The sequence below is a fragment of the Benincasa hispida genome, chromosome 1, assembly GCF_027475165.1.
Source record: "Benincasa hispida cultivar pf3 chromosome 1, pf3_genome.v1.1, whole genome shotgun sequence".
NCBI lineage: Eukaryota > Viridiplantae > Streptophyta > Magnoliopsida > Cucurbitales > Cucurbitaceae > Benincasa > Benincasa hispida.
The window spans coordinates 78,727,486-78,741,693 of NC_143478.1; the positions used below are offsets into that span (position 1 = coordinate 78,727,486).

The 14,208-nt window shown below is 33.1% G+C and overlaps 1 protein-coding gene across 5 annotated transcripts; it reads left to right on the forward strand.

The window, feature by feature from the left end:
* Positions 1-4,108: 4,108 nt before the first annotated feature.
* On the forward strand, positions 4,109-9,129 carry LOC120068781 (Leucine-rich repeat (LRR) family protein). 5 transcript variants are annotated; one of them, XM_039020432.2, is made up of 7 exons: positions 4,109-4,417; positions 5,033-5,187; positions 5,460-5,677; positions 6,216-6,825; positions 7,314-7,814; positions 8,158-8,297; positions 8,414-9,129. In XM_039020432.2, exons 1-6 carry the CDS (start codon positions 4,248-4,250, stop codon positions 8,262-8,264), a joined length of 1,761 nt encoding a protein of 586 aa, XP_038876360.1. In that variant the 5' UTR covers positions 4,109-4,247; the 3' UTR covers positions 8,265-8,297; positions 8,414-9,129. The 5 variants fall into 5 exon arrangements, 3 of the variants coding, with proteins under 3 accessions (XP_038876360.1, XP_038876358.1, XP_038876365.1); XR_005479357.2 differs by having other exon boundaries at positions 4,116-4,531; positions 8,163-8,297; positions 8,414-9,106; XR_016527103.1 differs by having other exon boundaries at positions 4,118-4,417; positions 8,163-8,297.
* The last annotated feature ends 5,079 nt before the right edge of the window (positions 9,130-14,208 follow it).

Consider the following 14,208-nt stretch of genomic DNA (forward strand, 5'->3'; position numbering starts at 1 on the left):
ATAATACCAATTATACTATACAATATGTAATTTTAGCACCAACTATACTGTATAAATTTACACTATACAATATGTAATTTTAGCACAAATTATATTTTGTACAACACCAATTATATTGTACAATATGTAATTTTAGCACAAATTTATCTAAACGATCGCTTAGTTATTTATTTGCTTAGTTAGATGTACAACACCAAATTTATTCTATAAATGTAGCACAAATTTATCTAAACGAAAACTAAATGATCGTGTAACAGTTAACTAAACGATCGCTTAGTATTATCTAAACGATCGTATAACAAAACCTGTTTGTTTAGTATTAGCCAAACGATCGCATAATGGATATCTAAACGATCATTTTAAACGATCGCGTAACAGTTAGCTAAACGATTGCTTAGTATTCTCTAAACGATTTTTTTAACAAAAACTATACGATCGCATAATAGATATCTCAACGATCGTATAGTGGATAGCTAAACGATCACTTAGTATTCTCTACACGATCGCATAACAAAACCAAAACAATCGTATAACAAAAACAAAATGATCGTGTAACAGTTAGCCAAACGATCGTATAATTGATATCTAAACGATCGCGTAACATTTAGCTAAACGATCGCTTAATAATATCTATCCGATCGCTTAGTAATATTTATCCGATTGCTTAATAATAACAATCCGATCAAATTTCACGAAATGACTCGAAACCCAAAAACTTTTCTACTAATGACCTCTTCCTAAAAACTTTTCCACCACTGACTTTTTCCTCATGCGAAATTTCAAAATTACCCCCAGTTTTTAAAAAGCCTTTAGACTGCACGGTGAACGCGTCTTTACGAATACTTTAAGCGAGCATTTAAATATTACTAAGCGATGGAATAGATATTACTAAGCGATCAGATAGATATTACTAAGCAATCAGAGAGAATACTAAGCGATCGTTTAGTTATCCATTATAGTTTTTATTAAACGATCGTTTAGCTATGCATTATAGTTTTTATGAAACGATCGTTTAGAGAATACTAAGCGATCATTTAGCTAACTGTTCCCAATTGTTTAGATATCCATTATGCAATCGTTTGGCTTTTGTTACGCGATCCTTTAGTTTTTGTTGTACGATCATTTAGGTTTTGTTATGTGATCGTGTAGAGAATACGAAGCAATCGTTTAGCTATCCACTATAGTTTTTATTAAATGATCGCTTAGAGAATACTAAGCGATCATTTAGCTAACAGTTTTGCGATCGTTTGGATATCCATTATGCGATTGTTTGGCTAATACTAAGCGATCATTTAGGTTTTGTTATGCAATCGTTTAGATAATACTAAGCGATCATTTAGCTAACTGTTACGCAATCGTTTAAATATCCATTATGCGATCGTGTAGCAATTTATAAGGAGATCGTTTGGCTAATACTAAGTTATCACTTAGGTTTTGTTATGTGATCATTTAGATAATACTAAGCGATCGTTTAGCTAACTGTTACGCGATCATTTAGTTTTCGTTTAGATAAATTTGTGCTAAATTTGTAGAATACAATTGGTGTTGTACATTTAACTAAGCAAATAAATAACTAAGCGATTGTTTAAATAAATTTTTGCTAAAATTACATATTGTACAGTACAATTGGTGTTGTACATAATATAATTAGTGCTAAAATTACATATTGTATAAGGTAAATTTGTACATAATAATTGGTGTTGTACAAAAAAATCGAAGCAAAAGCGAAAATAACATATTGTTTAGTCTAGATGGGCCAGTGCCAGGTGTTATCAACGTTTTTCTGAACATTTTCTTATTATGTTCTGTTTGACCACATCGTGTACACCTGTATATTTATCGTGGCTCCTCTCCAATTGAAGGTATCCTGATGGTTTGACGTCGACCTACACTTACTACCTTTTGCAGTGATAGAATTGGTTCAAAATCTCTAACCCATTCTTGACTGTGTCCAACTGGGAAAATTGGTTCGGTGTAAGCAGCAAGCACACACTCAACTGTAAACCATTTTGCACATAATGTTTGAACATTAATATTTTTTAAGGTCATTGCAAATATTGCATGGGAGCATGGGATCTCGAGGCAATTAAACTCTATACATGTACATGTCCGTGAACGAAGATCAACCAACCCCCCCAAATATCCATGAACCAAGTCCATGATGCATCGTTCTCACCATCTACAATACTGAAGGCGATAGGATATATGTTGTTATTTCCATCGATATATGTTGCTATTAACAACATACCTTTGTATTTCTCATGCAAATGGCTCCCATCAACAACGATTACTGGGCAGATGCAATTTAGAAAACCATTGATACACGGACAAAGTGCCATGAAGACGTACTTAAAGTATTGTCTGTCTTTTACTTCAACCTCAAACATGGTACCTGGATTTGCAAGCTTAAGTGCCTCGCTGTATGTCCTAACAACAACATATGATCCTTCTGGCAACCCTCATGCATACACCAATCCGTACTTGCTAGCGCGATAAGCCCGTTTGTAGGTAATGTTGACTCCATATTCTCGTCAAATGTCCTCAATTTGAGCGGTAGGTTCGGCCAACTCGTTCATATTTGGACTTTATTAAGTGTTCAATAACCCAACTTTTTGTTTGTCGATGATTACCAGTTCTCATTTCAAGAGAACATGTATGTTCGTTGGGATATTTGGTCACTTTGAAGGAATCACTTTCTTTCATTTTTTTCGCGCGGACCCTCCATTTGCATTCCTCCACTGAACACCGGACAGTTAGCAAGCTCTTCGTTGACTTTTTTACGCGGTAATCAAAGTTTTTTCTTATTGCAAGCATCGATAATTTAACTGACAAGTCATATTTCGAAAAGAAAATTTGACCGATCTTTATATCCTCGTCATTCAGACTGTCATGAGATATTGTGACGAGGTTGTCACACGATAGGCCCTCTGATGGTTCAGGTATATCAATAAATGGTTCGGTTGGAATGGTGGAATGCATTAGAACCGAAGGCATCACAACCGATGGAATATGAGCAGGTGGGGTTGGAACATGGATGTTAGGTGTTGAAGAAGTTTGTCCATATCCATGTCCAGTATTGAATTGTGAAGTACATCTGGGTTCACTGTTCCGACCAAACCAAGCTTCACTTCGGTCATCCCCCAAGTTACATGGCTCAATATGATCATCAATCGAAGACATGGCATGAATTGGATTGGGTTGACCCGTTGGATTGCAATGCTGGTGTACTCCATGACTGTTAGCAAGTGTAACTGATACAAATAATGGCATCCGGGATGCCTCACTGCCTTTTACAAAGAAGCTAAGATCTTCATCTTCGACTATGTCAATTGGGGAAGTCAGGACCAATAGATTGTAACAACATTGATGTGTATACCAAACATATCCAGATCGATATTCAGTTGTTGGTGTATCATACTCATTAATTCACTGACTGTTATATCATTTCTGACTTTCAGACCTTTCATATGATCATCAACATAATTTCTTCCGGACTAATCTCAATCCCCACTAAATCATACAAAGATGCGAAGTAGCGCCATTGATCTACAATTGGATATACAAATCATTGATAAGTGAACGATCGTGTATAAGTTACTAAGTGATCGTGTATAAATTACTAAACGACCGTGTATAAATTACTACACGATCGTTTATAATTTACTAAACGACACTTATTATGAAAGCGATCTGAGAGAAGAAATTGTACATTGAATGAAGGGCTAAAGAAACCGTTGAAGGAAGAAGAAATGTGAATAGAATCCGACAATGAAAGCTACAAGAGAAAGCTACTAGAGAATCTGAAGATGTTGAGCTGAAACTTTGAGAGAAAGCTACGAGAGAACAATGAGAGAAATTTGTGGGGAATTTGACGACAGAAAGTGAATAGTGAGAGAGACGTTCCATTCTCTTTAGAATATTAGTTGGGAATAAATGTTTTGGTGGAATGTTGGTGGTGTATTGAATGCACATTGAATGAAGGGCTAAAGAAATCGTAGAAGGAAGAAATGTGACGTTATGGTGACTTTTTAAAAATTAGGAATAATTTTGATATTTCGCATGAGAAAAATGTCAGTGCTAGAAAAGTTTTTAGAAATAGACCATGGGTAGAAAAATTGTTGGGTTTTGGATCTTTTGTGAAATTTTCGTGAAATTTTCCACGCCTGCCAAATTCAACGATTGGGAACGAAGAAGACACAACAACAGCCAATCTCCGATCAAACGCAATACTGAGATCAATCTAAAAAATGGAGAATCATCTGGTGGAACTCTGCATCGATTCGGCCTGTCGGAGCAAGGACAGCGTCGAGAAATGGCGGAGGCAGAAGCGGAGCCTTGAGCGCTTGCCCTCTCATCTCGCCGATGCTCTCCTTCGCCGTCTACATGCTCGTCGTTTCCTCTATCCATCTCTTCTCGAGTATGTTTCCTCTTGTTTTTTTGGTCCAAAATCCAAATCGAGAAATATCTCTGTTGAACAGCGGATTGCAAACTTTTTGGCTCTCGTTTCGTCCAGTCGTACAATCATTAAAACGTAAAACTTCTATATTGGATAGAAATGCTTGAATTTTTTATGAATTCTGGTTTGATTTGGTAAGTGGAGTGATTAATCTGCCTTTCTTATCATCAAATTGAATCCTGTCGCTTTTATCCTCGAGTTTGTGATGTTTATGTCGAAACGATCCTGTTGCTTGATACTTTATAATAGAATTATAGCTTACTTAGTTGTGATCAAGTTCAGTTTAATTCTTGATTGAGATGCTGACAGTCGACCTCAATTTGGTATTGACTGGCTTTTAAAACGTAGATAATGAGGTGACTACAGCTTATGCTTTTGGTATTCCTTTCCTTTTTCCCTCCATTGTTGCGTATCAAAACGTTATTCTTCAATTTTGCTAGGTGAAATACTTTTGGGAGTGCCGATTAAGTTTACGTTCTTTCTTTCTCACTGTTTTTCACCAGTATGTTGAGTGGCCTTATCAAATTACCTTAGTTTTTCACTAACATTCTGCTGAACTTAGATGTTTTAATGCAGAGTTTTCAAATATACCATAGAGGTGGTCGATCTAAGTGGTGAAAATGCTGTTGATTCAGAATGGATGGCCTACTTAGGGTCATTTTGTTACTTGCAATCATTGAACGTTTCCAATTGCCACAGGCTTTCTAGTTCTGGTATCTGGACTATTTCAGGTATGTAATAAAGAATGATACAAATGTGAGTTTGAAGGCTGAATTGTCTGTCACAGAAGGTTATGTCGAAATGATTATAGCCTATTGTAGTTTATGATCCACTGGACTGGACTTATTGAACCCTGAAAATGTTGTGTTTATTTTCCATTAAAAGAATACATTTTATAATATCTTTATTCCCTTTATCAACTTTGGACATTAACCAGTCCATCTAAATTTAACTGGCTGCAATTCAGTTAAGTTTGATAGTTATGTCCTATGCTTGTATATAGGGATGACAACTTTAAGGGAGTTGAACATTTCTAGATGTTTGAAAGTTACCGATGCTGGAATTAGGCATCTTTTGTCCATACCAACCTTGGAAAAGCTATGCATTGCCGAGACTGGTATCACTGCACATGGAGTTACACTCCTTTCTTCGTTAAAAACATTGGTGTTCTTGGACTTGGGTGGTCTACCTGTCACCGATCAGGCCCTGAGCTCTCTTCAGGTATTTCTTCTCTCCTTTTTAATTGAGACAATTTGTCAACAAGTCTTACTTTGAATCGAATATCTTTTGTTCGTGGACCTGCGGCTGCATGGTTCACACCTTATGTTTCTTGCTATGCTAACACATAGACATTCTCTTCCTTCACTTGCACGCTTACACCATCAAATAATTCTGGATATTTTGATTGTCCATTGGTCCTATTTGACTTAGTGTAAACCTTTACAGATAATGTGTTGCACCACTATTGGATTTGTGAATGATATAGGACACTCGAGATATGTTTTTTTAATGACCTTTTGTTCCACTTGCTGTTGATGATTTGATAGCATAATAGCTTCAATAACAATCTAGTAATCTAGTATACAGATAATTGGATTGTTATTTCTTCACTTAAACTCAAACTGACTATTTATTTTCCGAGTAAATTCTGTTTATTTATTGTTGAATCTATAAAATTTTATTGCCTTTCTTTGCAGTTCATATTTTTTACTTAAATAATTTTAATTTTATTCCTCGGTTTCTGTCCCACTCTCTTTAGGTGCTTACAAAATTACAATACCTTGACCTTTGGGGTAGTAAAATATCTAACAGTGGATCTGATGTTCTTCAAATGTTTCCAAAGTTGAGCTTCCTGAATATAGCTTGGACTAGTGTCACCAAGTTCCCGAACCTGCCTCACCTAGAGTGTCTGAACATGAGTAACTGCATTATTGACTCTACACTTAAAGGGCCTGGTGCTAAAGTTCCTCTAAGAAAGCTTATTGCCTCTGGAGCTACACTTTCAAATGAGACTGAAGATCTGGCATTTGTTGGAATAAATGTCCTATATTATCTGGACTTTTCAAACGCTTCTCTTCACAGATTCTGCTTCTTATCTCATATGAAAGCAATAGAACATTTAGACCTTAGCTCTACTACCATTGGAGACAATTCAGTTGGATTAATTGCGTCTGTTGGAGAAAATTTGAAATATCTAAACCTCAGCTGCACAGCAGTCAGCTCTTCTGGAATTGGGACTTTAGCTGGAAAAGTATCCAATCTGGAAACTTTATCACTATCTCATACAATGGTTGATGATCTTGTCCTATCATATCTGACTACGATGCCTTCCTTGAAGTGTATTGACCTCAGTGAAACAGACATCAAAGGTATTGCTTTTGTTCTACAAAAAATGTTTTGAGTGTATTTAGTCAGTTCATATATGCTGCATTTTCCCCTTGCTCCATTTCGTGTATGTTAAACACACATCAACTCCATTGGCATTCTTATTTTGCACCCCCTTTCAGTATGATGCTGAATCCTTTTATGCTTCTGGGGGGAAGGTAATGTTACATCTTAATGGCAGCCCACAGTAACCATGTGCAGGTTTTATATGGGTGGTTTCGTCATCCGATGCATTTAATTCTATTAGCATCACAAAAACTGAATACTATTGGAAAATATTTAGCCCGTGCTATTAGATAGGAACAGAACAAAATTTGTTCGGAAACTACTCTCCCAGGATAGGGGAAATGGGAAAAACAACTGGGAAACTATGACACCTATTGTCGCTGATACTTTTCACCATGGTTCTATAAACCATCTGAGAAGTTCGCCGTCTTCTAATTTTTTTATTTTTTTGTTCTGTAAATTCCAGGTTATATACACCGATCAGCTACAGAGGAAACCAAATTTCTCTCATTGACAGAGTTGCAAAACCTTGATTGTTTAGAAGTGTTGAATCTGGAGCATACTCATGTTGATGATGAATCTCTATGCCCATTATCAAGATTTCGAAAACTGAGTCACTTGATGCTTAGAAGTCCCTCATTTACAGACATGGCATTGAATTACTTGTCAATTTTGCCCAAGCTGAAAACTCTCAGCATTCGTGATGCAGTTTTGACCAATCAGGCATTTGATACACTGAAGCCTGTGGCAACTTTACAAACAATCGACTTGAGAGGTTGTTGGCTCTTAACTGAGGGTGGTCTTTCAGGATTTCACAGAAGGTTTCCACAAATTGAAGTTAGACACGAACTTTTTCACTTCTCATCTGATCCAACTTCCTCTGATCGGCCTTCAACTCATTCTACTGCAAAGAAATTACAACTGAACCACAGGAGCAGATCTACGGGCATGTCACCATATTTTGTAGGTATGTAACTCAGAGAAATAATACATGGTATGATTTTATTTCAAACTAGAACGCAATAGAAACTTGGATTATTTCTCAGTCATATATATCATGCATTCATACATACTGATATATTTGCTCTATGTTATTGGCAAAAGAACAGATTTAAACATATTTTCTTTTATGGTGAAAATTTGATGTCTGGTTAATGTTGATTTAGAACATTCAATTTAAGTATAAAATTATGGAAAATAGTGCAAGAGATGTCAATATCTAATCCTTGATTCTAAGTAGGTTACTGTTCACGAGGTTATTTGACTTCTTTCTTTCTTTCTTTCTTTCTTTCTTCCCCTTTATCCAATAGATCAGAGGTTGAAGTATAGCAAAGAAGAGCTACTTGTCCTTCAGTTTTCTTCTCTGTCCAACGGTTCCACATCTGCCCTTGAAATTGGTCAGAAATCTGATACCTGAAGACGCTTGAAGTATTCTAAGAATAATTATTTGGTAATCCTATTCACTATTGATGGCTTAGGTTCATTATATTTAGATCTTTATGTTTGACTTGCTAATTATGTACTCTCTATTGGAATTGTATTGAAGTATTCATTGAAACTTCTCAGGTTGAATCTTAATTATGTGGATGGGAACAGATAACTTGTTTCTGGTTGAGCTCAGACTTGAAAGATTCAACAAAGCATGGAGTAGAAACATTTGAGGTAGCATTGCAGAAGGATGGACATTGAGAAAAGGGAGAAACCTTTCAGTAGAGGAAATGGATAAGAGGTTTAAACTAGAACCGGGGTTCTTTAATATTTATTGGGAGAAAAGTAGACTTTTGCATAGATTGTTAGATTCTAGGAAGGTTGGAGTCAGTGTTGTAGAAGACAAAGGCATCAAATAGGAAATATTAAATTTCTTCTATGATTATTATTATTCTTTTTACAAGAGGGGAAAGGAGGATTTGAATCTCCAATCTCAGAAAAGGAATACATGTTATTTATCGTTGAGTTAAGATCACTTTAACTGGTGCTAATTGGTAGGTTCATTGCAGTTGAGGAAAACAATTGGCCTGAAAGGCCTTCAAGGTTTCGGGAGAGTTTGAATTATTTGTAATCCTGTTTTACTATTATTGATGTATGAGGTTCATTACATTTAGATAAAGTTAAGTTGCCCTGCCAGTCTCATGTATTGGAGGCAGGAAGTTTAAAAAAAAAAAAAAAAAAAAAAAAAAGAAAAAGAAGAAACTTGATGTTGCTTATGATATGTACTGTGAAGTTGTTATTCATATCACATCTTCTCCCACATTTTAATTATATCAATTTTACTTTTCTTATAATGGACGTTTTCACAAGTTTGTTAGGATATGTTTGGAGAGTTGGAATGTAATTAGGATTATTGAGAATCAAAAGAGTGTTGGAAAGCGTGAATAATCGAAAACAAAACGAAAATGAGATTATGAAGCATGAGAACGATGAGAAAGAGGGTTAGATTGAAAACTGTCAGAACGGAATGAGTTTGTATTATAAATGGGACTCATAACATCCAATTCAAACATGGGTTTTTATTAGACTGCATTATAATTCCATTCCATTATAGGCCATCAAATACACCCTTATTGTCTTGTATTTTTCACATCCCGAGAATGGAATGCATTGGTATATACTATATTGACATCTTTTTCCACTTTTTTCTTCTCATTAATACAAGATTTGTAAAGTAGCATTTAGATGATACACATTCATTAACAACGAAACAAATCTCTTTGGCAACATGAGCATAAAGTTTTTACTATAAAACCCGAGGTCAAAAGTTGAAGGCTCCTACCTCACATATTATCAAATCTATACAAATCTCGCCATCCTTTCACATTTGATCCTTTTAAAGTTGTATAATGTCCCATTTCATTTTACTTTAACATATAAAATCATAAATGAAAATATCTTACTCTGTTTTATCTTTTTTATTATGTTTTTTTCAAATGTGTTCAGCACATTTCATAGTGGGGCTACAAGAATGACAAAAATAAACAAAATATCATAAAATTTGTAAATTTAGCATCAACTTTTCCAAAATTGCAAATATTACAAAAAAAAAAAAAAAAAAAAAAATCTGACTTTCGTTTTGTAAAAGGTGTTCGTAGATGTTCTAAAAAATTTCCTAAAAAGATTATGCATACCCGACAAAAAATATCTTGCATATTACATTAGAAACACTAATAAAAAAAAGACATCTGAAGAGTAATTTGGACCAATGCGAGCTTGACTTAGTAGTATTGATGTGTTTCGACCTTAGAGGTCGGAGGTTCAATCCTCCATCCCGTAAATATTGTACTAAAAAAAGGTAACTTGGAAAAGAAAATGGGGAAAATTTTCAGATTTTTTTCTCCCATATCCTTATCCTTAAGCTTCAGCACTCTTCTTCTGATCTCCCTTATCAAAAAAAAAAAAAAAAAAAAAAAAAGGCTTAATCACTATTTTGAATTTCAGAATGTAAATTTCTTGATGACTGTAGTCAGCGTTGGCCAAAGCAGGAGGAGAAGAAAATCTCAGAGTAACCTTTTAAACTTGGGAAAAAATCAAAACTAATAACCTTAAATTGAAATGTAAAACTTTAAATGACAGCTAATTAAAAAAATGTAATATATCAAAACTAACAACCTTAAATTGCAAAGAGTTTTTAAAAGAAAATATACATATAATTGAAAAAATGCAGTTGCATATAAGTAGGGATCAGTGTGAAGTGCAACAAAGGTTAAAATTGAAAAAATAGTAAAAAGCCAGGTGAATCTGAAACTTAAAAAAAGAAAAAAGAAAAAAATGACATCTCAATTTTTTAGTCATGTTTGGTAAATATTTCGTTTTTTACTTTTAGTTTTTTAAAATTAATCCTATTTCTTCTCAATAAATGAGTTGAATATTTTTAAGTTCATAGTAGAATTATTAGCCAAATGCTAAAAACAAGAACAAGTTTTTAAAAGCTACCATTTTTAGTTTTCAAAATTTAGTTTGATTTTTCAAATTATTGACAAAAAGTAGATAACAAAGGAAGAAATTTGAAGGTGAAAATAGTATCTATAAACTTAATTTTCAAATAAAAAAATAAAAAATTAAATTGTTACCAAACGAACCTTAATTTTTGTTTACTTTTAAAAACATGGTTTAGAATTGGTCATTCCTTCTAATTTCACCCTTGCTATTTAAATGTTAAATCACAAAATGCTACGTGATAAAATTTTCTTTTTTATAATTTTTGACATATGTTGATTAAATTATAAAAATGTCTATAAACTTTGTACTTTGGGTAAAAAATATTTCTCAACTTTCAAAAGTTTTAAAAAATATCCTAAACTTTAAAAAATAGTTAAAAAATTGTGTATATCGTTAGTGTTGGATGACAACATTAAAATTTTGTATAAAAAATACCCTTAAACTTTTAAAAGTTTAAAAAATACCCTTAACATAAAATAAAAGTATAAAAATTCATTCACCATTAGTAGGTAAAATTAGAATAATATTGTGGTTTTTAAAACTATTTATAAAAATATTGTTGTTTCAAAACAATTTAGAAAAATATTGTACTTTTTTTTATTTAGTGTGTCGAGTTTTGTAAACTCGACAAAGGATGTCGAGTCTTCAAAATTCGACAAGCCTAAGTCGAATTTTGAAGACTCGACTTCCATCCATTTTTTTTTTATTTTTCATTTTATTATTTTAATATTACACCTCCCTTTTTTATTTTATTATTTATTATATTCCACTTCACTCACTTTGTTATTATTTTTTATCACCATCTTCTTAACTTTAACTTTCATAAATATCATATAAAATAATATCTCATTCACGTTTTCTTCCATAATTTAAAAATAATAAAGTGTAAATTAAAATATTCATCAACTATTATATCATTTATATAAAAATAATTAAAAAAATCAATATGTCCCACAAGTGTGGACGTCGTCGATTTCGAGCTGGTTGTCGTCGTCGAATTCGAACTTGAGGTTGCTCTAGTTCCTCTTGATGTTATTCTGGTACCTCTCCAGACTCATAATATAAATATTCATTATGTTGTCCACGACTGCGACCATGTCCATGTACGTATGAAGACGATGGATCAGCCTCTGAATCAACCAAATGTTAACATCATCATCGGATTAACATAATCAGTTTGACTTTACGTTTGCATCATAGGGACAATTCTTCCACATTGTGGGCAACCTCATTGAACTCATCTTCTTCTTCTCGAAGAGGTCCTCTACATGTAGGAGGACCTATTCCTGGTTCGAATAGGTATATCGTACATATAACTTATCTCCTCTGATTGTCACTGCATATAGCAAGAACCTGGTTCAGATCATTCGCAATATCACGGAGTCTATTATTGTTCGATCTCTGTGAATTATAAAATAATTAGATAATATTTAAAATAAATTTAAATTAAAAATAATTAGATAATATTCATTTATTTATCAGATGACCCACAACTGTTCCCGGATGAGTAATGTAGCACCTTGTGATATTATTATACCAGTTGATGTAGTTTTGAGTGACATCCCTGTCAACGAATGCAAAGATCAATGGAAGGCAGAGGGAAGTTTTGAGTGACATCCCTGTCAACGAATGCAAAGATCAATGGAAGGCAGAGGGAAATTGTGATTTGTGATTTGAGAAGCTGAACGTGGGGTATAAAAGGTTATAGGTCAAGTTTTGAAAACTCGAACCACAGATTAATAAGCATGTCAGGCTGATCATTGGGAATTAAAGGATGAAATAGAGGCAAGCATTAGGAAGATTAAAAGCGCCTAGCGCCTAACGACTCACCTGACGATGGGACGATTCTGTGTGTCGTATTGAAAATTTTACATGCAGAAAGCTGAAGGTTGTAGAGGGTTGAACCCTCGACATGTGTTTTAATTAGGTTGAGGGTTTAACCCTCGACTTGTGCTTTAATTATTTTTAGGTAAGGATTTAACTCTCAACATAATTTTTAACCTTTTTTCCCACCTCAAAATCTTAAAAACAACCACAAATCTCTAAATACTTTAAAAACAACTCTATTTTACTAAATAGTTTTTCAAACCACAATATTTAAATAAAACATCCCTATTAGTATATGAACAAAAACTATTAGTACCTTGTTGCAAAAACAACTTTAAATTTTTTTTAAAAAAAAATTGTTTAAAAATGCTTCTACATTTGATATGATGATGAATTTGTTAGAAGTTTTTTTATGTTCGAAAAAAACCAATTTTAAAACAAATTATACAGATATCCTCATTTTTTTTCATATAGATACTTTTATTTTTCTCTAAAATTTTCAATTCTTAACTTACGTCAATTTTCTTAGCAACCAAAATTTTAAGTTAAACATAAAATCCCACAAAATCTCACAAAATTTCAAAATCAAAATATTCCCTTAAAACGATAAATAGTCAAATAAAAAAATGTACTTGACTATGGGCTAACAAGAAAAACAACAAATTTTAAAGTTTTATTTGAAAAAATGCTAAAAAAGTTTCAAAATTATAAAAATAACAAAATGAATTTATATACCTAAAACAACAAAATACACATTAGACATTCTAGAACCACAAATACATAGTATCTAAACATTCCGAAAGCAAAATTAAAAATCACTCAATATGGTCCTTTATGCAAGGGAGATGACTAGCCGTCGATGGGAGTCATTAGGATGTATACAACAATGGACTTCCTCCAAGGTGAGAAAGAGCAAAGTTGATTTTACTAGTAAAGTTATTATTGGCAAGTGAATATGTTAAGGAATTGCAACTTCATGACGATATGACCATTGAAAGTATGATTGCATTTGACATCAAACCCGGGAGTTTCATCATCTTCATTCCATGTGATCATTTTGCTCATTGGATCTTGAAAGCCAACTTTAAACCCTACCAATTCCAAAACGTCATTGTTGAAAATGTTATTCAAAGTAGAAACAAAAGCAAAAAAAACATGTGTGCAAGCGAAAAAAGATCGACAACCTGGTGAGGATGGTCATTAAAAGCTAGCCAAGATGATGGAATTCAAGAAAGAGTTGCTGAATCAATTATCGAAGATATGAGATTGCAAAGGAGAAAATGAGATTTTGGGAGCGGCTAAGTGAAGAAGATGAAGAAGATGAGATTTAGGGTTTTTTATTATCTTTTTTTAATAAAAAAAAATAATAATTATGATAATAATAATTAGAAGAAGAGAATACTAATAACAATAATACTATTAATATTAATATTAGTAATAGTAATAAACTGGAAAAAATATATATACACACCCGTTTCAAATATTTAAAATTTAATTCTCATTTATATGTTTCTTTTTAGGTTCCACAAGTCATTTTTACATGTTTGTATATGAAAACTTGATAACATAAAAAATATAAAGAAAAAAAAAGATCAAATTAA

Bases quoted from the DNA above. Each gene is read 5' to 3' on its own strand.
- LOC120068781 (XM_039020430.2), top strand. From the start codon at position 4,248: ATGGAGAATCATCTGGTGGAACTCTGCATCGATTCGGCCTGTCGGAGC. The intron at 4,532-5,032 runs GTAAAACTTCTA...GTTTTAATGCAG, and splicing joins AGTCGTACAATCATTAAAAC to AGTTTTCAAATATACCATAG. The intron at 5,188-5,459 runs GTATGTAATAAA...GCTTGTATATAG, and splicing joins TGGTATCTGGACTATTTCAG to GGATGACAACTTTAAGGGAG.